The 27,965-nt window shown below is 38.6% G+C and overlaps 1 protein-coding gene across 1 annotated transcript; it reads right to left on the reverse strand.

Moving 5' to 3' along the window:
* On the reverse strand, nucleotides 1–27,894 carry LOC25487217 (probable leucine-rich repeat receptor-like serine/threonine-protein kinase At3g14840). Its single transcript, XM_039831089.1, has 23 exons — nucleotides 27,830–27,894; nucleotides 27,492–27,563; nucleotides 27,332–27,400; nucleotides 26,321–26,392; nucleotides 26,173–26,244; nucleotides 25,619–25,690; nucleotides 25,453–25,524; nucleotides 25,270–25,341; nucleotides 24,925–24,996; nucleotides 24,731–24,802; nucleotides 24,537–24,608; nucleotides 23,767–23,829; nucleotides 23,532–23,597; nucleotides 23,402–23,437; nucleotides 23,252–23,292; nucleotides 2,978–3,354; nucleotides 2,683–2,878; nucleotides 2,448–2,597; nucleotides 2,232–2,350; nucleotides 1,909–2,119; nucleotides 1,546–1,783; nucleotides 1,266–1,416; nucleotides 1–451 (listed from the first exon to the last, which is right to left on the reverse strand). The coding sequence occupies exons 1-23, from the start codon at nucleotides 27,892–27,894 to the stop codon at nucleotides 62–64; spliced, it is 2,820 nt and encodes a 939-aa protein (XP_039687023.1). The 3' UTR covers nucleotides 1–61.
* Between the last annotated feature and the right edge of the window lie 71 nt (nucleotides 27,895–27,965).

Genomic DNA, 27,965 nt, shown 5'->3' on the forward strand with positions numbered 1-27,965 from the left:
CCGGATTGTAAATTATAATTTTCCTAAAGTATGTGAAAGAAAGATCAACAGATATAAACATTTATAAAGTATTTAGACTTCTACAAGGAGAATCCATGCTGATAGAATGCATATCTGCATCAGACATAAATTCTGAAGTTGCATTTATTAAGATGCTCTCTTCTTGAGTCTCAGGTGTATCAACTTTTTCACTTTGCTGATAATATTGTTGAATCATTTCCAACTTCTTGCCTTCAAAAACTTGGCTTGTATCTTGCATAACTTCTTCAACAACAGATTTTCCTTCAAGCATGCTTACAACTGATGACATAGTTGGTCTGTGCATTGGAGAAACATGAGTACATAAAAGTGCTACATTGATTATGATCATTGCTTCCTCTTTCTTGAAATCTTCACCTAACCTCTCATCAACTAGGTCCATTATGTTACCTTCTTCGTTCAAGAGATGCACCTGATAAATATGAAATACAATTGGAATTCACAATTTGGATTGACTTGATTAATTGAGCTTGTCTACTGGTATAAACACTTGTGAGACTGTTTGGGAGTGCTTATTCAAACAATTTATGACATGTATATAAGCTGTTTTTAGGTTATTTCCATAAACTCTCCATGATAACTTATATGAAAACAATTTGCCTTTATTTTATCTTTTGAGCTATAGAAATAACATGTGCATAACCACTTATATGATAAATACTTAATTAAGCTATTTATCCAGCATGGCCTAAATTAAAATTCAAGATTGAAGTTATCCATAAAGTATATGTAGGAAATACAGTATAGAATCACCCATTTTGTAATCAGCATTTCTATATATAAAGCGAATAAAAGCGAATAAAACCATGACTAAAGCATCACAAATTAAAAAGCGACCAATGAAAACTTGGAATTATGGAAAATTCACGGTAAGTCAATTGCAAAAGGAGGAAGTCAATAAAAGTGGCTGGGTGGAATACAAAGTCGCGATGTCTTCGCGAGATAGCATTTTGCTTGAAATAGCAATTTTCTTTTGTAATTCTAGTTTGACAAAAATTAAAATATTTAGCAAGCATGGATGACACTTTATTTGGATACCTTCTTGGAAAATAATATAGAAGATTTCATTAAATAATTGGAAGTGAAAATTGTATATCTCTTCAAAGGTGGCATTTTGTGAAAATTGAATATGATTTTTAAAGAACCGTATACAAAACAAACTTATAAATACTGCGACGAAGACTCAAATTGGATATAAGGTATGAAGTTATGGATGTGTTAGTTACCCAATCAACAAGAGAGAAGCATTCATCCCTTGGCCTATTCATGGTGTTGTGCTTCCCACTAACAATTTCCAAGGCAACAACTCCAAAACTATAAACATCCGCTTTCTCCGTCAAATATCCGTGCATTGCATATTCTGGAGCCATATATCCACTGCAACATTGAAAATTCATATCCTTGAAATTCATAATAAGCGGTGTAAATTAATTTGACTAGTATTCTTTTTTTGCCACACATTAGAACTACACTTAGAAAATGATAATCACAAGTCATAGAACTCACTAAGTGCCAGCTATTCTAGTGGTTATGTGAGTGTATCCCTCATCTTTAAGCTTGGCCAAACCAAAATCGGATATCTTTGGATTGAGATCTTTATCGAGCAACACATTAGTTGCCTTGATGTCCCTATGAACTATCTTTAGCCTTGACTCTTCATGTAGGTAAGCCAAACCTCGAGCAATACCAACACAAATTTTCTTCCTTGTCGACCAAGTCAATTTCAATTGACCTTTTTCTTTGGCTTCATTTATAAATGTTATAGAAAATTAGACAACATAATCATATGGTATATGCTTTGTATAAAATATTGTAGATTGTATTTAATGAAAGAGCTACAAAACTTGACTTTATAGAAATTTGTTTTACCAAACAAAGCACAAGCAAGGCTATTATTTTCCATGTATTCATATATCAGCAGCAACTGATCTCCCTCCATACAACAACCATAGAGCTTAACTAGACAAGGATGTTGCAAAGCAGAAATCAAGCCGATCTCATTAATAAATTCGCGGTTCCCTTGCTTTGATTTAGAAGAAAGCTGCTTAACTGCTACTGTTGTGCCGTCTGAAAGAACACCCTGCAATTCGAGAAATTTATATTATATCTCTATATATGAAAGAAGTTATAAAGAAGTAAAAACAATAATAGATCTTCAAATTTCAAATGAAAGTGTAGATTTTCCACAATACCTTGTAAACAGGACCAAACCCTCCTTCACCAATCTTATAGGCAATATCAAAGTTGTTAGTTGCTGCTTTGATTTTCCGTAACGTAAATAGCCCAGGTTGGAAATCTAAACCCTTTAGCTCTGTTGGTTGAAGTGAGAACAAATATATAAATCAATATTAAAATCAGGGATATATGTTATGAGTGTTTTAGATTTAAAGTATCTTCTTAATGCTTACCTCTTTCTAATGGACCTATCTTTCTTCGATATCTTCTCCATCGAGCTATACCAAATATCGTTAAGATAACTAGTGCTACAGCCACTACAACTGCAACAATATCCCACACTAGTCTGCTACTTTCCTTTTCCACTGGTGGTGGTGTAAAGTCTGCTTGATTATGATATAAGAGATTTGCATGTATTGGAGGATTAGGATAATAGCATAAGAAGAACTAAAGAGAGCTATTACTAACCAGGATCAACCGATATAGCCGATATAAGAGGGCCATATACCGATCCAAATGGGATAGCAGTTGTCCCTTTCCCAGCCCAATGAAGGCGAATCTCCAGCGTATTACTAGTCACACTAGCAGTGAACTTCTTTATGATTGCCTTACCAACTCCACCGGCTTCTTTTGCAATATTAAAATCCTTCAGCACCAACCTTTTCTGCAATAATTCAATCAAAAGATTGTTTATAATCTTCAAAGGACAATTTGATCAATACGAAAAAATGTCGTTGAAAAAGATAAGACAGAGACTACGAACCTGAATATAGATGTCAAATATACGCCTTCCAAGGCTGTTATATGTTTGGTCATCGGTGAACATTATCTCTGCAAAATGGAGATTTACTGTGTAGTTTCCATTTCCCAGGCAAAATCCATAATATGTTAGAGAAAGAGGAGAAACACGTGCATCCATATACAACTCGCCATTGTCCATGGCAAGGTTCGTTTTATTAGACCAGGTATAGTTGTCCACAAGGCTACTATCAAAGAAGTGGCCGGTGTTGCTAAGTGCCCAATTCGATCCACTACGGTGAAAGCTTGCTGGTCCAACTTCATTTGAATCATCGTCATATGTCAAGCTTTCCTTAGAAGTTATGACCTTACCACCACAATTTATATGGAGAGAGTATGAAGCTGGAATAACCATGTTATACCCTGTTTTTGGACCTAAAAATACTGGGCCCAATTTCATTTCAAACTTTGTCAATTATCAAATTTCAACTGCACAGTTCAATTTGTCTCTGCCTCGCAGTATTTTCAATCACCATTTTACCTATGTTTTTCTTGCATAAAACTTTTCGAAATGTCTTTACTTGTCTTGTAAGTCATTCAAAAGTGTCTCTGAATCATTGCATTGCTTTTTCTACAGTTTATTTCAAAATTTGCAAAAAAGTCATACAGAAGGGTATTTTGGTCATTTCCTGCAGTGGGACCCATTTTCATCCTTGTGACTGTCTCTGAGTCTTTTCAAATTCATTTTTAACATTTCATCAGTAAACCCTGTTTAAATTCATTTCAAACTCGCATCTGAGTCAGTGTCAAAGTCAATTTGAGTTGGTTTAGGTCATTTTTAGCCCCAGGGGCATTTTGGTCATTTCACACGAAATTTTGGCATAGGGAGGTTACTTTGAAGTACCTCATTTAAGCCATTGGTTCGTTTTAGTCCGTTTCGTCAGTTTTATTTTTGTTTCACTTTACGTTTGGTCAAATTATGTTTTTATTCAAATTTTATTTTTAATTGCATTTTGGTCCCTCAATTGAGGTCCCAAAATTGCATTTTTGTCCAAACTGCTTTTTATTTATTTCATTTCAAGTTCTTTTTAATTTTGCAGTTTAGTCCTTAAAATTCTTATTTTTTTGCAAAAAGGTCCAAAGTCCATTTTAAGTCCAAGGCCGTGCCCCTCCCATACAAATCCAGATGTCACAATTCCATTGGCTCAAGTGTACACATGTCAACTATATAAACAGTGAGTCAGATTCAAAGCCATTAACAACACGCCAACTCATAAACACAAACTCAATTTTCTCTTTCTCAGCTACTGAATCAAAACAGAAAATCTCTCAAAATTTCTCAAGAACACCAAGAACATTCAAACCCTAACCGTTTTTCAGAATCACCAGAATCATTGAATCATCAACAAATTCATCAAATTCTCTGCAATTCTCAGAGATTCAATACTGAATCTTCATCATTGAATCGCCTCCTTCACAATACGAGTGCGAATCCATCGCTGTTAGCAACGGACTCAAGCACGATCACGAAGAAGACAGTGAGAAGAAGAGGGAAAGAAAACGAAGAAGATTGAACCGGTGAAGCAGACGAAGAATCACTGATTTATTTTCAGTGTTAAAGCCAAGAATCAACAACACAGAAAGCACAGAATCAAGTTTCCCGGAGAAACTCAACAGAATCTCCATCACAAACATCAGGTAAAACTCAGAACCTCATTTTCAAAATAAAATCATAGTTGAACCTGAAGAAATCACGCAAGCATATCAAAAATTTTCCAGAATCACAAACCGTAACCGTAACCGTAAACACGTAAATCTCGCTTTTCTCTTTTCAAAAAGCATCAACGCAAGCGAATCGTTACAGATCAAGAAGGATAAAAAGATTTGATCCAAGAAAGTTTCAAAGAAAAAAAAGAGTTTCAAAACTGTGACATAAAACCTCAGATCTATAACGATTCAGACCTTGCATGCAAAATCTAACGCCATATTCTTGTTTAGGACGAAAAAGGATGTCTTAATCTGTAAAAATTTTTGAAAACGGTAGAGTTTCTCGCCTCCGGTGCGGCGGCGCCGCCCTGTTGGGCCGGCAAGCCACCACACCGGAGCGGTGAAGCTCACCGGAGAAGACAACCGGAGGAGAGGAGAGAGGTGAGAGCTTCTCTCACTAGGTTTAGGGTTAGAGAGAGAGAGGAGAAGGAAAAATGGACTGGACCGGTCCTGTAATCCTTTTATAAGCAGCTGAACCGGACCGGTCCAGCTCTGTTTCGTTCCCTTCAATCTAGACCGTTGGATCTAGGGTTCCATCTCCTGGATCAATCCAACGGTCCCTGCGCTTTCCTGTGTTTTGACTTTGGGCTTTGGGTTTGGGCCTAAGATTCCATACGTTTTTTTGCTCCTTTGTGCTATTTACACCGTTTTTCTGTGCTATTGAAACCTGTGCCTTGACTAAAATTTTGATAAAAATTCCTAGATTTTTTTAGGTATACGTTGTGTTGATTTCTTATTGTTTCTATGACATTTTTGCATGTTGAGCTTGATAAAAGTATTGCATGATTAATTCATAGCATTTTAATTCCTTTTGGATCATTTGCCATGAGTTTTTCATTGTATTTTTATCCTTAATGTGTTAATATGTGATAATAATCTTTTGATATGTTGATGTGAGATGTTTATGCCTCTAATCACATGTTGATCTTGCTGTTTTGAATTGTTTTTTTTATTATTTTATCTTGACTTGGTTATACATCGTGCTTGCTAAATTCTCATGTTGCATACTCATTTGGCACATCTTGCATCTTTCCAATTATATTTTTTCCCTTGTTGCACTAACATTTTGTTCCCCATGTGATTTCACTACCCCCTCCACTTTCTTTAGCTTAGCATTTATTTTTGCAAGTTTTGATTCATTTAGTGATGTAATTTGTTATCATTGGTTTGTAGCTTGGCAAAGGGGCCATAGAATGTATTTAGGCAATGTTGTAATATGGACTATGGACACTATGGCGCACCGACACGCACACACTCACCTTAGATGTATGCATAGGATTGCATGGTTAGGTGAATGCTTAGGTTTTAAACACCTAGAGAAAATCCATCCTTTTTTTCAAAAAAAAAACAATTGAACTTCACTTCAAAAATTTTCATAATAAATATGAAGTCAACACTTCATTTTTTCCTTTCTTTTTTTTTTCTTAAGAAAAATTCAATTCATCTTAATCATTTAGACTTTCCTTTTAATCACTAATCAAACCTCACTTTTTTGCTAAATCTAATGCTCATGAAGCCTCCCAATCTCCTTCTTCAAAACCATTTTCAAAACTTAAAATCAAACAATTAAGACAAAAAACAACAAGTCTTTTAGCAAGAACTACGCCGGTTTTGATCCCGTAAAACGGTACGTAGGCAATGAGTCAAAACTCATCCAAGCCGAAATAAAATCAAATTCTACTTCTTCTCGCCCCCATTCTTAACTAATCACACCTTCATCTTTTTTACAAATAGTCAATAAAATTAAAGCGTAGAAATAAACTTAGGAGAGCGGTTCTTATGGAATACCATAATCGCTCCGGGTGCCTAACACCTTCCCGTAGCGAAAACGACCCCCGAATCTAGAACTTCTTAAGGGTTTTTCTCCTTTTACCCTTTCCAAGAAAAAAGAGAGATATCAACGGTCGAAAGGTTCAAGTCCAATTAATGGCTTGGCACCCCAAAACCATGATAACAGAAATGGCGACTTCACTGGGGATTCTTTTTAGCGGGTCACGCCTAGTTTTCCTTAGTTTATATTTACGCTTTGTTTTATTGCTTATGTGAATACTTGTTTACTTTCATTTAACGTGTGGGGTGAGAATATCAAAAGTCCTAACCCGGGCTGAGTGAACTTATGTTTAGGTAGAGATATAATCGACAATTCGATCCGGGGGTTGCCTCGTGTATTGGATTATGCGATCAATCTCACATAGCTGAGGCATTTTGAAGGTGATATTGTCGGCGTGTGTTGTCATGCTTAGGCACTTCACTTTCAATTGTTCGACGAAGCTATGAACCGTAGTTACCAAACCCATCCTAGCCTTTTTAGGACGTAGTGCGGTGGCTAAATTGAGTGTTGTCTCAAACTTTAGTCGTCACGCGATACTACACTCAAACTAGACCTTCTCACAAATAATCATGGAACGGGTGTCGTCCTGTACTACCATGATATATGTGAGAGAGGTTGCAGTTTGGGAACTGTGTTAGAACCTTGGTTACTACTATCCAAAGCCTTAGTTCACCGGACGCTGTGTCCATCCGTGGCCCCGTTACTTTGAAACTCAACCCACCTCGTTCTTTAACAACACAAATCATGCATACATGCATTCATGCATAAACATTTTTCATGCATTCATCGAAGGGTTTAAACAAATGGAAATTCTTGTAAATAATCACAGGTATGAAGAAGACTAAGTGCTACAAGTTCAAGGAAGTGGATTTGGTTAGTTTGAGAGAGTTGGCACTCAAGGTCAAGAGTCAAACAGGGTTCCGACTCCGATATGGGGGATTGCTTACTTTACTCCGAACCGATGTGGACGAGAAGCTAGTGCACACTCTAGTGCAGTTTTATGATCCGAGCTTCCGTTGCTTCACTTTCCCGGATTTTCAGTTGGTTCCTACTCTCGAGGCTTACTCCGATCTAGTGGGTTTATCTATAGCCGAGAAGACGCCTTTCACCGGTCCCGGGACTTCTCTTACTCCTCTGGTTATTGCTAAGGATCTCTACCTCAAGACTTCCGACGTCTCCAACCATCTTATTACCAAGTCTCACATCCGGGGGTTCACTTCAAAGTATCTTCTTGATCAGGCTAATCTCAGTACTACTCGTCAGGATACACTCGAGGCTATGCTTTGCTTATTTACGGGCTCATTCTCTTTCCGAACCTCGACAACTTCGTGGACATGAATGCTATCAAGGTCTTCCATTCCAAGAACCCGGTTCCTACTTTGCTAGCGGATACCTACCACGCCATTCATGACAGGACTCTCAAGGGCCGTGGGTATATTCTTTGCTGCACATCTCTTTTGTATAGGTGGTTTATTTCGCACCTTCCGAGTTCCTTCCATGATAACTCGGAAAATTGGTCCTACTCTCAGCGGATTATGGCTCTCACTCCTGACGAGGTCGTCTGGATCACTCCCGCCTCTCAAGCCAAGGAAATTATCATGGGTTGTGGAGACTTTCTCAATGTACCTCTTCTTGGTACCCGCGGAGGAATCAACTACAATCCCGAGCTTGCTATGAGACAGTTTGGTTTTCCTATGAAGTCGAAGCCCATCAATCTTGCTACATCTCCAGAGTTCTTCTTCTACACGAATGCCCCTACAGGACAAAGGAAAGCTTTCATGGATGCTTGGTCTAAAGTCCGAAGGAAGAGTGTGAAGCATCTAGGTGTGAGATCTGGTGTTGCTCATGAGGCTTATACTCAGTGGGTGATAGACCGAGCTGAGGAGATTGGTATGCCTTATCCAGCTATGAGATACGTGTCCTCATCCACTCCGTCTATGCCTCTACCTCTACTTCCCGCGACTCAGGATATGTATCAGGAGCATCTAGCTATGGAGAGTCGTGAGAAACAAGTGTGGAAAGCTCGGTACAATCAAGCCGAGAATCTAATCATGACTTTGGATGGTAGAGATGAGCAGAAGACTCATGAGAATCTAATGTTGAAGAAAGAGCTAGCTAAGGCCCGGAGGGAATTGGAAGAGAAAGATGAGCTGCTTATGAGGGACTCCAAGAGAGCTCGAGGACGACGAGACTTCTTTGCCAGATACTGTGATTCAGATTCCGAGTCCGATGATCTTCCGACTACTTCCTATGCTTGAGAGCTTCATTTGTTTATCTTGTTGAAATTTCAAAGTCTTCCTTTTGAAAATGCTATGTAGTTTTGATTATCTGCAAGATTTCTAATTTGTTTAAAAATCCTTCGATGGAAAAATAAGTCTTTCGCATTTGCATTTGCATATCATGCATCATATGCATCATGCATTGGTCCCAAAGGCTTCCAAGTGCTTACCACCTCCTGGTTTCTCTGCCGCAGTGTGAAAAGTGGCTCGTGCTTAGAGAATTTACGAACCTGATAGAATTGATCGAACCAGAGAATACAGAAGAAAGAAAAGGGCTATGGAAGAAGAAAACACACAGCTCCGTACCGAATTGGCATCTCTAAGGGAGGAATTGGCCAAAGCTCATGATGCTACGACTGCTCTGTTGGCTGCTCAGGAACAACCAGTTCCTGTAGTTTCTACAGCCGCAAATGTGACTCCTACCGTAACAACTGATCCCCGCTCTATCATGCCATCCGGGTATCCTTACGGGCTTCCGCTGTACTATACTGCCAACACAGGGGCAGGGACCTCTGGTACTACCAACAATGGCCCAATCCCAGGGGCAAACTTAACCCCTGTTAGTACCGCCTTGACTCAAGCCGCAACAACTGTTACCGAGCCCATCGTGAATGCGGTGCCTCTATTTGTCCATGCTAATGCGCACCACGGGAGTACTGTCACAACCGGAACTATAGAAGAGAGAATGGCAGAACTTGCCAAAGAGCTCCGACGGGAAATTAAGGCCAACAGGGGAAATGGAGACTCCATTAAAACCCAGGATCTCTGCTTAGTATCGAAGGTAGATGTTCCAAAAAAGTTCAAAGTCCCGGAGTTCGACAAGTATAACGGGCTGACTTGTCCTCAAAATCATATTGTCAAATATGTCCGGAAGATGGGCAACTACAAGGACAATGATTCCCTTATGATCCATTACTTCCAAGACAGTCTGATGGAAGATGCTGCGGAGTGGTATACTAGTCTGAGCAAAGACGATGTCCATACTTTTGATGAGCTAGCCACTGCTTTCAAGAGCCACTACGGGTTTAACACTCGTTTGAAGCCGAATAGGGAGTTCCTCAGGTCCCTATCTCAGAAAAAGGAGGAAAGTTTCCGTGAATATGCGCAAAGGTGGAGAGGGGCAGCTGCCCGTATCACCCCTGCTTTAGATGAAGAAGAAATGACCCAGACATTCTTAAAGACCTTGAAGAAAGATTATGTTGAGAGGATGATCATCGCTGCCCCGAACAACTTTTCGGAGATGGTCACTATGGGAACCCGTCTTGAGGAAGCCGTCAGGGATGAAATCATTGTGTTTGAGAAAGTTGAATCCTCTGTGAATGCGTCGAAGAAATATGGTAATGGACACCACAAGAAGAAAGAAACGGAAGTGGGGATGGTGTCAGCTGGAGCCGGTCAATCAATGGCTACTGTTGCTCCTATCAATGCAGCTCAAATGCCTCCGTCATACCCATATATGCCGTACTCTCAGCATCCGTTCTTCCCACCGTTTTATCATCAGTACCCTTTGCCACCGGGCCAGCCTCAGGTGCCCGTCAATGCAATTGCCCAACAGATGAAACAACAGTTGCCGGTTCAACAACAACAACAACAGCAACAGCAGCAGCAGCAGTATGCTAGACCAACTTTTCCTCCTATACCAATGTTGTATGCAGAACTTCTTCCAACTCTACTCCAGAGAGGACACTGCACGACTAGGCAGGGCAAGCCTCCACCGGACCCTTTACCTCCAAGGTTCCGCTCTGATCTTAAATGTGATTTTCATCAAGGTGCCTTAGGTCATGATGTCGAGGGGTGTTATGCTTTGAAGTATATCGTGAAGAAGCTCATTGATCAGGGAAAGCTGACTTTTGAGAATAATGTTCCACATGTCCTCGACAATCCTCTCCCAAATCATGCCGCTGTGAATATGATCGAAGTGTGTGAGGAAGCTCCTAGACTTGATGTCCGCAACGTCGCAACTCCTCTGGTGCCTCTGCACATCAAGCTGTGCAAAGCTTCTCTGTTCAGCCATGATCATGCCAAGTGTCTAGGATGCCTCCGTGATCCTTTGGGTTGCCATGCTGTTCAAGACGACATCCAAAGCTTGATGAATGATAATCTTCTGACTGTCAGTGATGTTTGCGTGATTGTGCCAGTTTTTCACGATCCGCCTGTCAAGAGTGTACCTTTGAAGAAGAATGCTGAACCTTTGGTGATAAGACTGCCAGGACCAATTCCTTATGTTTCGGACAAGGCTATCCCGTACAAATACAATGCTACTATGATAGAAAATGGAGTAGAGGTGCCTCTAGCCTCCTTTGCCACAGTAAGCAATATTGCCGAAGGGACTTCTGCAGCGCTAAGAAGCGGGAAGGTTCGTCCGCCATTATTTCAGAAGAAGGTAGCTACACCGACCATTCCACCAGTTGAAGAAGCAACTCCAACCGTTGTTTCACCCATTGCTACAGAGGTGAACCAGCCAGGCAAATCTATAGAGGATTCGAATTTAGATGAGATTCTGAGAATAATAAAGAGGAGCGATTACAAGATCGTTGATCAGTTGCTGCAGACTCCTTCGAAGATATCTGTATTGTCATTGCTCTTGAGCTCTGAGGCTCACAGGAATACCTTGTTGAAAGTGCTGGAGCAGGCTTATGTTGACCACGAAGTTACGGTAGATCGTTTCGGTGGCATAGTGGGAAATATTACTGCTTGTAACAACCTCTGGTTCAGTGAAGAAGAGCTGCCGGAAGTGGGAAAGAGTCACAATCTGGCTTTGCACATCTCGGTGAATTGTAAATCAGACTTGATATCAAATGTGTTGGTGGATACCGGTTCCTCTCTCAATGTAATGCCCAAGACAACTCTAGATCAGTTGAGCTACCGTGGGACCCCTTTGAGGAGAAGTACTTTCTTGGTCAAAGCTTTTGATGGATCTCGGAAGAATGTGCTGGGGGAGATAGACTTGCCAATAACCATTGGCCCTGAGAATTTCTTGGTTACTTTCCAAGTGATGGACATTAATGCATCCTACAGTTGTTTGCTGGGAAGACCGTGGATACACGATGCGGGTGCGGTAACCTCCACCTTACATCAGAAGTTGAAGTTCATAAGGAATGGAAAACTTGTTACCGTTCATGGTGAGGAAGCATATTTAGTCAGCCAGCTGACTTCTTTCTCTTGTATTGAAGCAGGGTCTGCTGAAGGGACTGCTTTCCAAGGTTTGACCATTGAAGGTGCAGAGCCTAAGAAAGCTGGGGCTGCTATGGCTTCATTGAAAGATGCTCAGAAGGTTATCCAGGAAGGTCAGACTGCCGGTTGGGGCAAGGTGATACAGCTCTGTGAGAACAAGCGTAAAGAAGGTCTCGGGTTCTCTCCGTCATCAAGGGTTTCCTCGGGAGTCTTCCACAGTGCTGGGTTTGTTAATGCTATCTCTGAAGAAGCCACTGGATCTGGTCTCAGGCCTGTATTTGTTACACCAGGAGGCATTGCGAGAGATTGGAATGCCATTGACGTTCCTTCAATCATGCATGTTTCTGAGTAATGTGTCTTGTTGCTTTAATGCTTTGTTTTCAAAATAACGATCCTCTCGCTCTGCCCAAAGCGAGGGTGATATTTTCTGTAAGGGCATGTTTGTTTCGGCATTGCCGTTGATTAATAAAATTTTGTCGTTTCTTCCACGACTACTCTTTTTTTTTAGTGTTTTTCCCTTGGAAACAATGGTAATGCCAGAAAAAACCAAAACGTCTGTATTTTCTTATTAATTTCAAAAATCTGCATGAAAAAAAAAACTCTTTCTAAAATCATCCAATCATTATATGCAGGTTGAACCATAATAAATCCGTTGAACACAGTAATCCTACGGTTCCTCCAAGTTTTGATTTCCCTGTGTATGAAGCCGAAGATGAGGAAGGTGATGACATACCGTATGAGATCACTCGGTTACTTGAGCAAGAAAAGAAAGCCATTCAGCCTCACCAAGAAGAGATTGAGCTTGTCAACATAGGTACCGAGGAAAACAAGCGAGAAATCAAGATTGGTGCTACTCTAGAGGAAGGGGTTAAACAGAGGATCATCCAACTCCTCCGGGAATATCCAGATATTTTTGCATGGTCCTATGAAGATATGCCAGGTCTAGACCCTACGATTGTGGAGCATCGGATCCCCACCAAGCCTGAATGTCCTCCCGTCAGGCAGAAATTGAGAAGGACTCATCCTGATATGGCTCTCAAGATTAAGAGTGAAGTTCAAAAGCAGATTGATGCGGGTTTCCTCATGACAGTTGAGTATCCCGAATGGGTTGCCAATATTGTGCCTGTGCCAAAGAAGGATGGTAAAGTCCGGATGTGTGTTGACTTCAGAGACCTGAACAAAGCCAGTCCAAAAGACAACTTTCCATTACCTCATATTGATGTGCTTGTTGATAATACTGCTCAATCTAAGGTGTTCTCCTTCATGGACGGTTTTTCCGGTTATAATCAGATCAAAATGTCTCCTGAAGATAGAGAAAAGACATCTTTTATCACTCCATGGGGTACTTTCTGCTACAAAGTGATGCCGTTCGGCCTAATCAATGCTGGTGCTACCTACCAAAGGGGAATGACCACTCTGTTTCATGACATGATTCACAAAGAAGTTGAGGTATATGTGGATGATATGATTGTGAAGTCAACAGATGAGGAGCAGCATGTTGAATATTTAACAAAGATGTTTGAAAGGTTGAGAAAATACAAGCTGCGATTGAATCCCAACAAATGTACATTCGGCGTCAGATCCGGGAAGTTATTAGGCTTCATTGTCAGCCAAAAGGGCATCGAAGTCGATCCTGATAAAGTCCGGGCCATCCGAGAAATGCCAGCTCCACAAACAGAGAAGCAAGTCAGAGGTTTCCTCGGGCGTTTGAATTACATCTCCCGATTCATATCTCACATGACCGCAACCTGCGGGCCGATCTTCAAGCTACTAAGGAAGAATCAGCCTATTGTATGGAATGATGAATGCCAAGAAGCTTTTGATAGCATCAAGAATTACCTGCTGGAACCACCTATCCTTGTCCCTCCCGTGGAAGGAAGGCCTTTGATTATGTATTTGGCAGTATTTGATGAATCCATGGGATGTGTACTTGGTCAACAAGATGAAACCGGAAAGAAAGAGCATGCTATCTACTATCTAAGCAAGAAGTTCACCGATTGTGAAACTCGGTATACAATGCTTGAAAAGACTTGTTGTGCTCTAGCTTGGGCCGCTAAACGCCTGCGTCATTATTTGGTGAATCATACAACTTGGTTAATATCCAGAATGGATCCGATAAAGTATATCTTTGAGAAAGCTGCTGTTACTGGGAAGATTGCACGCTGGCAGATGCTTTTGTCTGAATATGATATTGTGTTCAAAACTCAAAAGGCAATCAAAGGTAGCATTCTTGCCGATCACCTCGCTTATCAACCTCTTGATGATTACCAACCAATTGAATTCGACTTCCCCGATGAAGAAATCATGTATTTGAAATCAAAAGACTGCGAAGAACCGTTGATTAATGAAGGTCCAGATCCCATTAGCAAGTGGGGTTTAGTCTTTGATGGTGCTGTCAATGCTTATGGTAAAGGAATTGGGGCAGTCATTGTATCCCCACAGGGGCATCACATTCCTTTTACCGCCCGAATTCTGTTCGAATGTACAAACAACATGGCTGAATACGAAGCATGTATCTTTGGGATCGAGGAAGCAATTGACATGAGAATCAAACACCTCGACATCTATGGAGATTCTGCACTCGTCATCAATCAGATAAAGGGTGAGTGGGAGACCCACCATGCTAAGTTGATTCCTTATCGTGATTATGCGAGACGTTTGCTGACATATTTTACAAAGGTTGAGTTGCACCATATTCCTCGTGATGAGAACCAAATGGCTGATGCTCTTGCTACTCTATCCTCCATGTTTCGAGTAAACCATTGGAATGATGTGCCAATAATCAAAGTGCAACGCCTTGAAAGACCTTCGCATGTGTTTGCTATTGGGGATGTGATCGATCAGGCTGGCGAAAATGTGGTTGACTATAAACCCTGGTACTACGGCATCAAACAGTTCTTGCTGAGCCGTGAGTATCCGCCGGGTGCTTCCAAACAAGATAAGAAGACCCTGAGAAGATTGGCCAGTAGATTCCTGTTAGATGGAGATATTCTGTACAAGAGAAACTATGACATGGTATTGTTAAGATGTGTTGATGAACATGAAGCGGAGCAGTTAATGCATGATGTACATGACGGTACCTTCGGGACCCATGCTACAGGGCATACTATGTCAAGGAAGTTGCTACGAGCAGGTTACTACTGGATGGCCATGGAGCATGATTGCTACCAACACGCCAGAAAGTGCCACAAATGTCAAATCTATGCTGATAAGATTCATGTGCCTCCGCACGCTCTCAATGTTATTTCATCCCCATGGCCGTTCTCAATGTGGGGCATCGACATGATTGGAAGAATTGAACCGAAAGCTTCAAATGGTCATCGTTTCATCTTAGTGGCAATTGACTACTTCACCAAGTGGGTCGAAGCAGCATCTTATACCAATGTGACCAAGCAAGTGGTAGCTAAGTTCATCAAGAACAACATCATCTGTCGATATGGTGTTCCCAGCAAGATTATTACCGACAATGGTACCAACCTGAACAACAATGTGGTGCAAGCTCTTTGTGAAGAATTCAAAATTGAGCATCATAACTCTTCTCCTTATAGACCTCAGATGAATGGTGCAGTTGAGGCCGCCAACAAGAATATCAAGAGAATTGTCCAGAAGATGGTAACCACTTACAAGGACTGGCATGAGATGTTACCCTATGCTCTGCATGGCTACCGTACTACTGTGCGCAGTTCAACCGGGGCAACCCCTTTCTCTCTTGTATATGGTATGGAAGCAGTTCTTCCTTTGGAAGTGGAGATCCCATCTCTCCGTGTGATCATGGAAGCAAAGTTATCTGAGGCTGAATGGTGCCAAAGCCGGTATGATCAGTTGAATTTGATTGAGGAAAAACGTATGGATGCCATGGCTCGTGGACAGTCATATCAAGCAAGAATGAAGACTGCCTTTGACAAGAAAGTTCATCCTCGAGAATTTAAGGTAGGGGAACTTGTATTGAAAAGGAGGATAAGCCAGCAACCCGACCCAAGGGGCAAGTGGACGCCTAACTATGAAGGTCCTTATGTTGTCAAGAAGGCCTTCTCCGGTGGTGCTTTAATCCTTACACACATGGATGGTGTAGAACTTCCAAATCCAGTGAATGCCGATATAGTCAAGAAATACTTTGCCTAGAAATATGAAAAGAACAGCGTGGTAGGTCGAAAACCCGAAAGGGCGGCCTAGGCAAAAATGCGCTTCCCGGTGGATCGAAAACCCGAAAGGGCGGTCCAGGCAAAAATAAGGGACAAAAAAAACAAAAATGAAAAGCTCGCTGAGATTGCACGCAACTCAGGCAAGAATGAGCGTCTCGATGAACCGAAAACCCGAAAGGGCGGTTCATGCAAAAATGAGATTGAAACAAAAGGCAAGTAACTATATCTGGCCAACCACCGTCCCCCTTGGGGCATTTGCAGTTGTTAATGACCATCTTCATCAGAAGTTTCTGTGCTTATGAATTCAAAATTTCCAGGAAATGTAGTGATTACTGTGTTCAATGTACCACCAACCAATAAAAAATTACCATTTTCCAAGCTTTGTAAATCCGTGGAGTCACGCCTTCGGCTGACCACCACTCTTATACATCAATTTGAGCCTGTGCTTTTGTTTGAAACTCTATTTTTCTTCTACTTTCAAAGCTATATACAAAGCATTTTCTTTCTATTTTGATAATGATAATGCTCGAAACAAACATTTTGAAAATTGAAAACTTTTTGTTTACTTTGAAAAGCAAACCTGAGCAACAGGGTACGATCAAATGAAACATGCATGAGCGAGAGTATGTTAATGTCTATTTCAATATATGTTACAAGCAGGTTCTCCTCCGGGATAGTCTGTGGTCAATGGCAAGAATGAAAAAACAGAATGAAAATGCATGAAAATGAAAAGGCTCGCTAAGTCGAAAACCCGGAAGGGCGGCTTAGGCAAGAATGAGCACCCCGCTGGATTGAAAACCCGAAAGGGCAGTTCAGGCAAAAATGGGGCATTGAAAAGAATTTATTTCCCCGGTGGATCGAAAACCCGAAAGGGCGATCCAAGCAAAAATGGGATGCAAAAAATGAATGAATGAAATTAAGAATATAACATGCAAAAAGCATTGACCACAGATGCAATGTCTACAACATACCCAGCGCTGAAATGCCCAGCACAACGGCATTTTCCCCAGTCAGGTCTTCCAAGATTCTATCTCCAGCAAGTTGCATATCTACCTGCCCTCAGCTATGGTTCCGACACGTCTCCCAACGACGTCATCTCCAAAGAGGATTTACAAGAATGTGTAATATAGCACGAGCCACTACGTGCCCAATGCTCTAATGTCTTGTCTTCCCCGTGAAGTCGTGCTTACAAACTGCCAACAATCATGCATTACAAGCATTCATACATGCATAATCATGCATATTGCGTACCCATGCATTTAATGAAACTGTTATATCATCCATGCATATCGCATTTCCAATGTCAAAATCAGTCTCAATTTCTACCTTTCAAATCAAATCGACGTCAAGTCAATCTCAATCTATATTTTGTCAAACAAACTAATCCCCAGTGAATATGTTCCTGTTTGGTCAAGTGGCTAGTTCAAGTCCAAGAACAGCTTGTACCTATCAATTTGCTTATGTTATCGGTCGAGTGCCCAGCTCAATCCAAGAGCAGCTTGTACCTGTCAATATGTTTCCGTTTGGTCAAGTGGCTAGCTCAATCCAAGAGCAGCTTGTACCTGTCTATCTGTTTCTGCCCGGTGGAGTAACCAGTTCGCATCCAAGAACAAGCTCGCACCTGTCTATTTGCCTTGCTTTCAGTCGAGTAACCAGTTCGAATCCTTAAGAACAACTCGTACCTGCCAATTTTACATGTTTTCAGTCGAGTCACCAGTTCAAATCCGTAAGAACAACTCGTACTTGCCAATTTTCTCTTTTTCCCAGTCGGGTCACCAGTTCGAATCCATAAGAACAACTCGCACTTCCCAATATCCCCGAGTGAGTTACCAGTTCGAATCCATAAGAACAACTCATGTTTGTCCAGTAACCTCTATCCCCTGTGAAGTGACCAGTTCGAATCCATAAGAACAACTCGCAGTTGTCTGTTTGTTTCATCCCCGGTCAAGTGGCTAGTTTGAATCCAAGAACAGCTTGTACCTGTCCAACTTGTTTCTAGTTTCCCGTTACTCTGCTATTCACTATCTTTGTCAATGTCTACCAATCCCGCAATGGATACGACATATTTTGTTAATTCCAATCCCCATGAGGTCTTGCATTCATAATCTAAATGACGCATGGCATGCATATTATTTGAAAATGGTTAGGCGTATTTTTACGTCCAAACACAGTGCAAATGCTAATATTTAAGTATCTTCGTCCTGTCAAGCCAAAGACTCCGTCTCTTGACTCTCCAGACAAAGAAACTTAAATAGGGGCAGCTGTTATACCCTGTTTTTGGACCTAAAAATACTGGGCCCAATTTCATTTCAAACTTTGTCAATTATCAAATTTCAACTGCACAGTTCAATTTGTCTCTGCCTCGCAGTATTTTCAATCACCATTTTACCTATGTTTTTCTTGCATAAAACTTTTCGAAATGTCTTTACTTGTCTTGTAAGTCATTCAAAAGTGTCTCTGAATCATTGCATTGCTTTTTCTACAGTTTATTTCAAAATTTGCAAAAAAGTCATACAGAAGGGTATTTTGGTCATTTCCTGCAGTGGGACCCATTTTCATCCTTGTGACTGTCTCTGAGTCTTTTCAAATTCATTTTTAACATTTCATCAGTAAACCCTGTTTAAATTCATTTCAAACTCGCATCTGAGTCAGTGTCAAAGTCAATTTGAGTTGGTTTAGGTCATTTTTAGCCCCAGGGGCATTTTGGTCATTTCACACGAAATTTTGGCATAGGGAGGTTACTTTGAAGTACCTCATTTAAGCCATTGGTTCGTTTTAGTCCGTTTCGTCAGTTTTATTTTTGTTTCACTTTACGTTTGGTCAAATTATGTTTTTATTCAAATTTTATTTTTAATTGCATTTTGGTCCCTCAATTGAGGTCCCAAAATTGCATTTTTGTCCAAACTGCTTTTTATTTATTTCATTTCAAGTTCTTTTTAATTTTGCAGTTTAGTCCTTAAAATTCTTATTTTTTTGCAAAAAGGTCCAAAGTCCATTTTAAGTCCAAGGCCGTGCCCCTCCCATACAAATCCAGATGTCACAATTCCATTGGCTCAAGTGTACACATGTCAACTATATAAACAGTGAGTCAGATTCAAAGCCATTAACAACACGCCAACTCATAAACACAAACTCAATTTTCTCTTTCTCAGCTACTGAATCAAAACAGAAAATCTTGTTGGAACAAAATGTGTTTCACAATGAACCTTATTAAGTTTTGATGATAACAAGGTATTAAAAATTGTCAATTGGTTATTACTAATAATTGTTCAAGTGTACAGGACCAAAGGCTACTCAAGTTATTTCAATAGGTCTTGGAAGAACAATGGAAAGAAAAAGAAATTCTGAGCATCTGAAGAAAACTGCTCCTGAAGCTAAACTGCTCCTGAAGCTAAACTGCTCCTGAAGAGATGACGTCATCAGAAGCAGAAAGTCATCAGAAGCAGAAAGTCATCAGAAGCAAAAGTTTTCATCAGAAGCAATATTTTCACCAGAAGCTACATTTGATCCTTTAATCAAACTGAAGATTCAAAGTTGCTGATTCTCAATTCAGTCTTATCAAAGAAGAACGATGAATTGAAAGGGAGGTATCAACGGATATATGGAAAGCACTGAGCACTTGTCTCTCTTTAATAGAGTTGACAAAGTACAAGTGTACAACCACTACCTCCACTACTCTGTTTTCTGTCTACGCTACAAGACAAAACAACAGCCATGCCTGCAGAATTTGTACAACTCAAGATGGGAATGAATTTGAAGTTTATCCTTCAAAGGACTACACCCAAATCAGGCAAAGGATCACTGGTGGATAATCAAAGGATTTCAAACGACTCTTTAGACGTGCTGATTATCTCAACGTCTCTTTCACGCCTCTATATAAAGGAGTGAAGACTTGAAGATAAGAAAGAGACATACATAAGTTCAAAAGCGCCAAAACTCTGTCAATTTGATTCTACAAAGCACACTGAATTTCTGCACTGATTTGATACATCTTAGAAATTCAAAGTCTAGAGTCTTTTCTGTATTGTATTGTGAACACCACTGATTGTATATCAAGTGTTCAATTCAAACTCAATTCTCTGTAGTTTTGTTTGATTAGAAGTCTCTTGCCTGCGTGCTTGAGCATTAGAAGTCTCTTGCTTAGTGCTTGAGCATTGGAAGACTCTTGCGTGTGTGCTTGAGCATTGTTTTGTGAAGTCTCATACTTTGAAAGTATTGAGCAGTTGTAATCTTTGTGATTATAGTGAAATCTCCTTGGAAGTGCAAGGGGGACTGGACTACTTCCGTGTTGTGGAAGGAACCAGGATAACTGCTTGTGTCTTTGTCTTTCTTTTCTCTGCTCTGTTCTTTTCCGCTGCATATCTGATTCTGATCATTTCATCAGAAGCACTCTCAATCTGCTTCTGAAGTTTTATCAGAAGAAGAATTTTTAGACAGAAAAAGAAAACACAATTCAACCCCCCCCTTCTTGTGTTTTTCTAACCTTCAAATCTCTCAAAATTTCTCAAGAACACCAAGAACATTCAAACCCTAACCGTTTTTCAGAATCACCAGAATCATTGAATCATCAACAAATTCATCAAATTCTCTGCAATTCTCAGAGATTCAATACTGAATCTTCATCATTGAATCGCCTCCTTCACAATACGAGTGCGAATCCATCGCTGTTAGCAACGGACTCAAGCACGATCACGAAGAAGACAGTGAGAAGAAGAGGGAAAGAAAACGAAGAAGATTGAACCGGTGAAGCAGACGAAGAATCACTGATTTATTTTCAGTGTTAAAGCCAAGAATCAACAACACAGAAAGCACAGAATCAAGTTTCCCGGAGAAACTCAACAGAATCTCCATCACAAACATCAGGTAAAACTCAGAACCTCATTTTCAAAATAAAATCATAGTTGAACCTGAAGAAATCACGCAAGCATATCAAAAATTTTCCAGAATCACAAACCGTAACCGTAACCGTAAACACGTAAATCTCGCTTTTCTCTTTTCAAAAAGCATCAACGCAAGCGAATCGTTACAGATCAAGAAGGATAAAAAGATTTGATCCAAGAAAGTTTCAAAGAAAAAAAAGAGTTTCAAAACTGTGACATAAAACCTCAGATCTATAACGATTCAGACCTTGCATGCAAAATCTAACGCCATATTCTTGTTTAGGACGAAAAAGGATGTCTTAATCTGTAAAAAATTTTGAAAACGGTAGAGTTTCTCGCCTCCGGTGCGGCGGCGCCGCCCTGTTGGGCCGGCAAGCCACCACACCGGAGCGGTGAAGCTCACCGGAGAAGACAACCGAAGGAGAGGAGAGAGGTGAGAGCTTCTCTCACTAGGTTTAGGGTTAGAGAGAGAGAGGAGAAGGAAAAATGGACTGGACCGGTCCTGTAATCCTTTTATAAGCAGCTGAACCGGACCGGTCCAGCTCTGTTTCGTTCCCTTCAATCTAGACCGTTGGATCTAGGGTTCCATCTCCTGGATCAATCCAACGGTCCCTGCGCTTTCCTGTGTTTTGACTTTGGGCTTTGGGTTTGGGCCTAAGATTCCATACGTTTTTTTGCTCCTTTGTGCTATTTACACCGTTTTTCTGTGCTATTGAAACCTGTGCCTTGACTAAAATTTTGATAAAAATTCCTAGATTTTTTTAGGTATACGTTGTGTTGATTTCTTATTGTTTCTATGACATTTTTGCATGTTGAGCTTGATAAAAGTATTGCATGATTAATTCATAGCATTTTAATTCCTTTTGGATCATTTGCCATGAGTTTTTCATTGTATTTTTATCCTTAATGTGTTAATATGTGATAATAATCTTTTGATATGTTGATGTGAGATGTTTATGCCTCTAATCACATGTTGATCTTGCTGTTTTGAATTGTTTTTTTTATTATTTTATCTTGACTTGGTTATACATCGTGCTTGCTAAATTCTCATGTTGCATACTCATTTGGCACATCTTGCATCTTTCCAATTATATTTTTTCCCTTGTTGCACTAACATTTTGTTCCCCATGTGATTTCACTACCCCCTCCACTTTCTTTAGCTTAGCATTTATTTTTGCAAGTTTTGATTCATTTAGTGATGTAATTTGTTATCATTGGTTTGTAGCTTGGCAAAGGGGCCATAGAATGTATTTAGGCAATGTTGTAATATGGACTATGGACACTATGGCGCACCGACACGCACACACTCACCTTAGATGTATGCATAGGATTGCATGGTTAGGTGAATGCTTAGGTTTTAAACACCTAGAGAAAATCCATCCTTTTTTTAAAAAAAAAAACAATTGAACTTCACTTCAAAAATTTTCATAATAAATATGAAGTCAACACTTCATTTTTTCCTTTCTTTTTTTTTTCTTAAGAAAAATTCAATTCATCTTAATCATTTAGACTTTCCTTTTAATCACTAATCAAACCTCACTTTTTTGCTAAATCTAATGCTCATGAAGCCTCCCAATCTCCTTCTTCAAAACCATTTTCAAAACTTAAAATCAAACAATTAAGACAAAAAACAACAAGTCTTTTAGCAAGAACTACGCCGGTTTTGATCCCGTAAAACGGTACGTAGGCAATGAGTCAAAACTCATCCAAGCCGAAATAAAATCAAATTCTACTTCTTCTCGCCCCCATTCTTAACTAATCACACCTTCATCTTTTTTACAAATAGTCAATAAAATTAAAGCGTAGAAATAAACTTAGGAGAGCGGTTCTTATGGAATACCATAATCGCTCCGGGTGCCTAACACCTTCCCGTAGCGAAAACGACCCCCGAATCTAGAACTTCTTAAGGGTTTTTCTCCTTTTACCCTTTCCAAGAAAAAAGAGAGATATCAACGGTCGAAAGGTTCAAGTCCAATTAATGGCTTGGCACCCCAAAACCATGATAACAAACCAGAAAAGAATTAAATTTTAATTACAATAAGATAACCACATTAGGAAAAAAATCTGATTTTTCCATCATCATCGAGTCCTCCATTGCGCATTTCGAGTCCTACACAACAAGCTCTTCGTATAGGGAAGAAAATTTTGCATTTCACATTCCACCTTTGAAGAAATAAATAAATTGAAATGAAGAATCTGAAGGAAATCCATGAAGAATCAACTTACTTTTCGGACAGCCGTTGTTCCCCAAACATGCAACCATTCCCCTGAGAAAATAATGAAGGTGTGTAACATATCAGCATAATCACATTATAATATGTATATGCTATATGCATAAAATAATTTATTGTGATTTATTAGTAGTACAAAACTTACGAGTTATTTCCCTCTGAAGATGATGCAAACAAGTTCCTAAGGCACATGATTAATAAATAGCCAAAGCTTAGATAGTTTCTTAAAATTTCTGAAACAAAAAAAAGTATGATGCAAATACATGGATTCTTACAAGGTTCCCTGTTGACATGTCAACTGCTCTGGATTTTCAATGCTCAAGTTGTTGTATGAAAGATCTCTGTGTCAATTTAAGCATGCGATTCAGAATTGAAGATGGAACAAAGAACTATATGTAACACCTTTTTGGTATAGAAACATTGAAAACTAATGGTACACCAATTTAGCATGCAGAAGTTATAATTTTCAAATCAATAAATCAAATAAGTAGGGTTGGAAGGATTACACACGTGTAGTCTGGTCTTGCTATCCAATTTGGTAGCGGTCCAGTAAAAAGGTTTCCAGTTAAGTATCTAGGTAAAAAAAAAACATAAGTGAAGTCAGTTTATAAAACTCATAATTCATAATGAACCACCAAAATGGTAACTAGCACTAAATTAGATCCTATTCCCAGATGACTTGGACGGTCCACAAGGATCCTTTCATCGACTTAACTGAGTTGATCATATCGATATTCGTTTTAATAAAGATTAGATCATAGATTAATGATATCAGGACAGAAGTTGCACCAATGTTCTCACATTTCTCCTTATATCCACTTATAGATATTCCTCTTTTTCTAATCATTCTGAGTTAAGCTTCTCAGTGAGAGGCAGCTACATTAAAAGAGTATATGCACATGGACATATTTCAATATTGCGGTGCACAACCGCAATTATGGCTGCAATATAAATGATTTAGAGATTTCTTCATCAGCATCACATCTGCAGTTGCGGCTGCATTTTACCCTAGTATCAGGGATTGCAGTGCAGAAATTGAAAACCATTCACATAGACTTGAAATGAATCTCAATTTTGGAGAGAAATGAATCAGATTCACTCTTTTTGAATGTGTCTCTATCTAAAAACCAATGCAGTACATTTTATTAAACTCTCGTCATTTCATTGCAAAAAGCCTAATCTTGTCTTGATCAGTTTAAATCACACTAAGTTCTTGCAAGTATCATTAAGAATTCAATTGGTTTTAGTTGTATACAAGTAACTCAAAGGATATTGCTTACAGAATATTTATGTTCTCAAGGCCACCCAAAGTGTTCGGAATCTGTCCGCTTAATTTGTTAAAACTGAGGTCTCTGAAAATAAAATTATGTTTAGGATAGTATTACTCAAGAGAAAATTTGGTTTCCGAAAAGAAACATGAAGAATGTTTAGTCACCGTAATATAATGAAATAAGATTCTTGTTTTAGTACTTACAATGATCTTAAACTGGTAATATCTCCAAGATATTCTGGAACTGTTCCTATAAGATTGCAACTCCTCAGTATTCTGTCAAACAATTTGATAATATGTAAATCTTTAAGTGCAAAAAGGCTAAAGTGTCTCCTCTTTCTTAATTATTTGTTAGTAAAATGATTGATTTATAATAAAAATCCAAGAAATTTACTCACAATGTTTCCAAATTTTTCAAGTTCATAAGTTGCGGAAAATGAGAATCTGATCCTTTCAAGTCACTTATTCTCCTGCATAACATGTCTTAAGCATTAAGAAATTCAATAAGAGAAAATTTGAATTTTGAGTCCGTGACCACAAACCATGAAGCACTGACACAAGACACAAACACGAATACCAGGCATGATACATACATTGACACGCAGACACTCGTAATAATTTAAAAAATTTAAGTGATCAAATGTGACTACATATGTCAGTGTCACATCAGTGTCAGGCACCGATTACGCCATCAATTAGAAGAGTAATTTGTCTACAGACCACAATAAGAAAATCTTACTTACAAATCGGTGAGGTTTTTTAGATATGAAATTCCCGAAGGAACTGGGCCACTCAAACCACTCCCTTGCATAACCCTGTCACAATTAAAATAAATTCTTCTATAAACCATTAAATTATAAGCAATTCAACTAGGGAGAAAAATTGACGATTTAGAAATTTCACAGCATTATAGAAAAGGTTCATACAGCCTTTCAAGACTTGCCCAGTTCTGAATCAAATCAGGTATAGTTCCAGAGAATTGATTGTCGCCAAGTCGACTGCATTTTTAGACAGCAAGCACCAGATTAACATGAAATCGATATAGTAAATGTAATTCAGTGTAACAAAAATAACTAAAGAAAGGATTCTTACATGTGCTTTAGATTAGTAAGCTTAGAAAATGTTGCTGGTAAATTTCCAGTAAAATTGTTGGAGGTAAGAAGCCTTCAACAATATTGAAAATATTAGTGATTACAATTCTCTGAAGAGTAGTTTACACTTTGTTGAGTAAAACTTTGAATGAATATAATCACACTTATTTTCTAGGGTTTTCTATATAAATCAAACTACCTATAGCAACCTATGAATTAGGAAATAGTTTCCTCACCAATGATCATACAACAAAATTCTAAACCAACACTAAAGATAAATTTTCAGTAGATTAAAATAAATCAACCAAATGAAATAAAATATAATAGTATTATTAATCGTCGATCATGGAAAATAGCAATTTATTCAAATTCCTCTATAATAAAAGTTATGTGATATATCACGGTTATAGCTGCTATTTGACAACACTTTGAACTAAATTGCATATCGTGGAAACAACAATTTATTGAAATTCTGCTATGCTATATATAGCCTCTATTTATCAACATTGGAAATAGAAATTGTCAATTCCAACTCCTACAAATTAAGGGGCTTACAGTCTTTCAAGTTGATGAAGATTTCCAAGCTCCGGAGGAAGCTGTCCAGAAAATTGATTGAACTCTAGAACCCTATGCATTTCAAGTTTCAATATTTATAAGTTCCTTGAGAAATTTTCAAAAAATTGAGATAAGAAAAATTACTTACAAGCTTTTCAGGGTGGTGATTTTTCCAAGTTCTTTTGGAATTGGACCAGTTAAACGATTTCCTAATAGTGAACTGTCTCAAAATTAAGAAACATGCAAAACTAGTTAGAAGATTATTTTCCAAAAGGACGAAAAAAATTCTAAAAATGATATAGAGAGCCAAAACCCATTTCTCATAACTATTTACTATTTTTGTTGAAGTCCGGATACAAGATACGATAGTGCACCGATACGGAAAAATTTCAAAAATCAAGATATGATACGGCTGAAATACGTTAATATAAAATTATATAATTAAATATACAATAATTATAACCATTTTTTTTAATATACAAATATATTAACAAACAAAAGAAACTAGTCATAGGCTCGTAGCACATCAACATAAATATAAATAATATTGATGATTAAGAGAGTGATGATTAGTCAATTACATACACAATATATCCCAAAAAGAGCATCATCAATGATATACTATATCCAAAAGGAACATTGTTAGTGTTATACTATATCGATCTAAAAAAGAAGCACTATATCCAAAAAAAAACACATCAGTACTGAAGAGTTAAGTTATTTTAGTTAACATTTACTGTGAAATATCGAGGCAGATATCGATGTAGGATAATTATCAGATACTCTCCTGATACGTATCGGGAAGTATCGGCTGATTATTTTTTAAAAAATTAAAATTTAATCTTCGGATACTCTCCTGATACGTATCGGGAAATATCATGCAGGTGTGGGTGCAGGATACGCAGGGGATACAATACGTTATCCATTTTAAAGTATCGGGGCTTCACAGGTTACATGTTACAAAATTTTCATCTCTAAACCGAATTTTCTTAATGTGCAAGAAAACAAGATCGAAGTCCCGACCGCTTGCTTAAAGGGTATAAGCCTCTTACCACTTGGACAAATTCATTGTTGATGAACTATTTATTTATTAATTAAATTCCATTAATCAACATACATTTTTTTAACAAGAAATTAAAGAAAGGGTAAGAGAAAATACATGTTGACAAGATGCATGGAACCCCATTGTGGAGGTATTGTACCATTAAGGTAGTTGCGTGTAAGATCACTGTACCACAAAAATAGAGAACCCCATTGTTGATGATAATTTAATAATGATGATGAGATAAATATTTAGTAAGGTTTAGAATAACACATACATTTGTTGGAGGTAAGGTAATTTCACAAATTCCCATGGAAGTGTGCCTGAAAGATTTTGTGACTTGAGAACACTGCATCATATTATTTTTGAGGAAAACATGAGATTATTATAAGATTGTGTAACACCTTAAAATTATGATCTGAACTTCGGAATTCACTTGAAAAAAAAAGAGTTATTTTAACATCTAATTATAAATCATTTAAAATGAGTTATTTAACTACAAATTATTTCCCTTGAAATAAAAATGACAAATTATTTTAAATTTAGAATGTAAGTATATTTTTTTTAGTTTCGAAACTCCTTTCCCACATGCTATGGCTTTTTCTTCATGTATACCACATTTGTACATAATCCACATGCACAATATAAGCAAGAGATCCCTCAGTATTTAAGCATGGCATAGTCTCAATCTAGCATTTTGTACTAAAAAGGTATTTTGACCGACGAATAATACTAAAATTCTTGTTAACAG

This window comes from Medicago truncatula, chromosome 2, assembly GCF_003473485.1.
Source record: "Medicago truncatula cultivar Jemalong A17 chromosome 2, MtrunA17r5.0-ANR, whole genome shotgun sequence".
Taxonomy (NCBI): Eukaryota; Viridiplantae; Streptophyta; class Magnoliopsida; order Fabales; family Fabaceae; genus Medicago; species Medicago truncatula.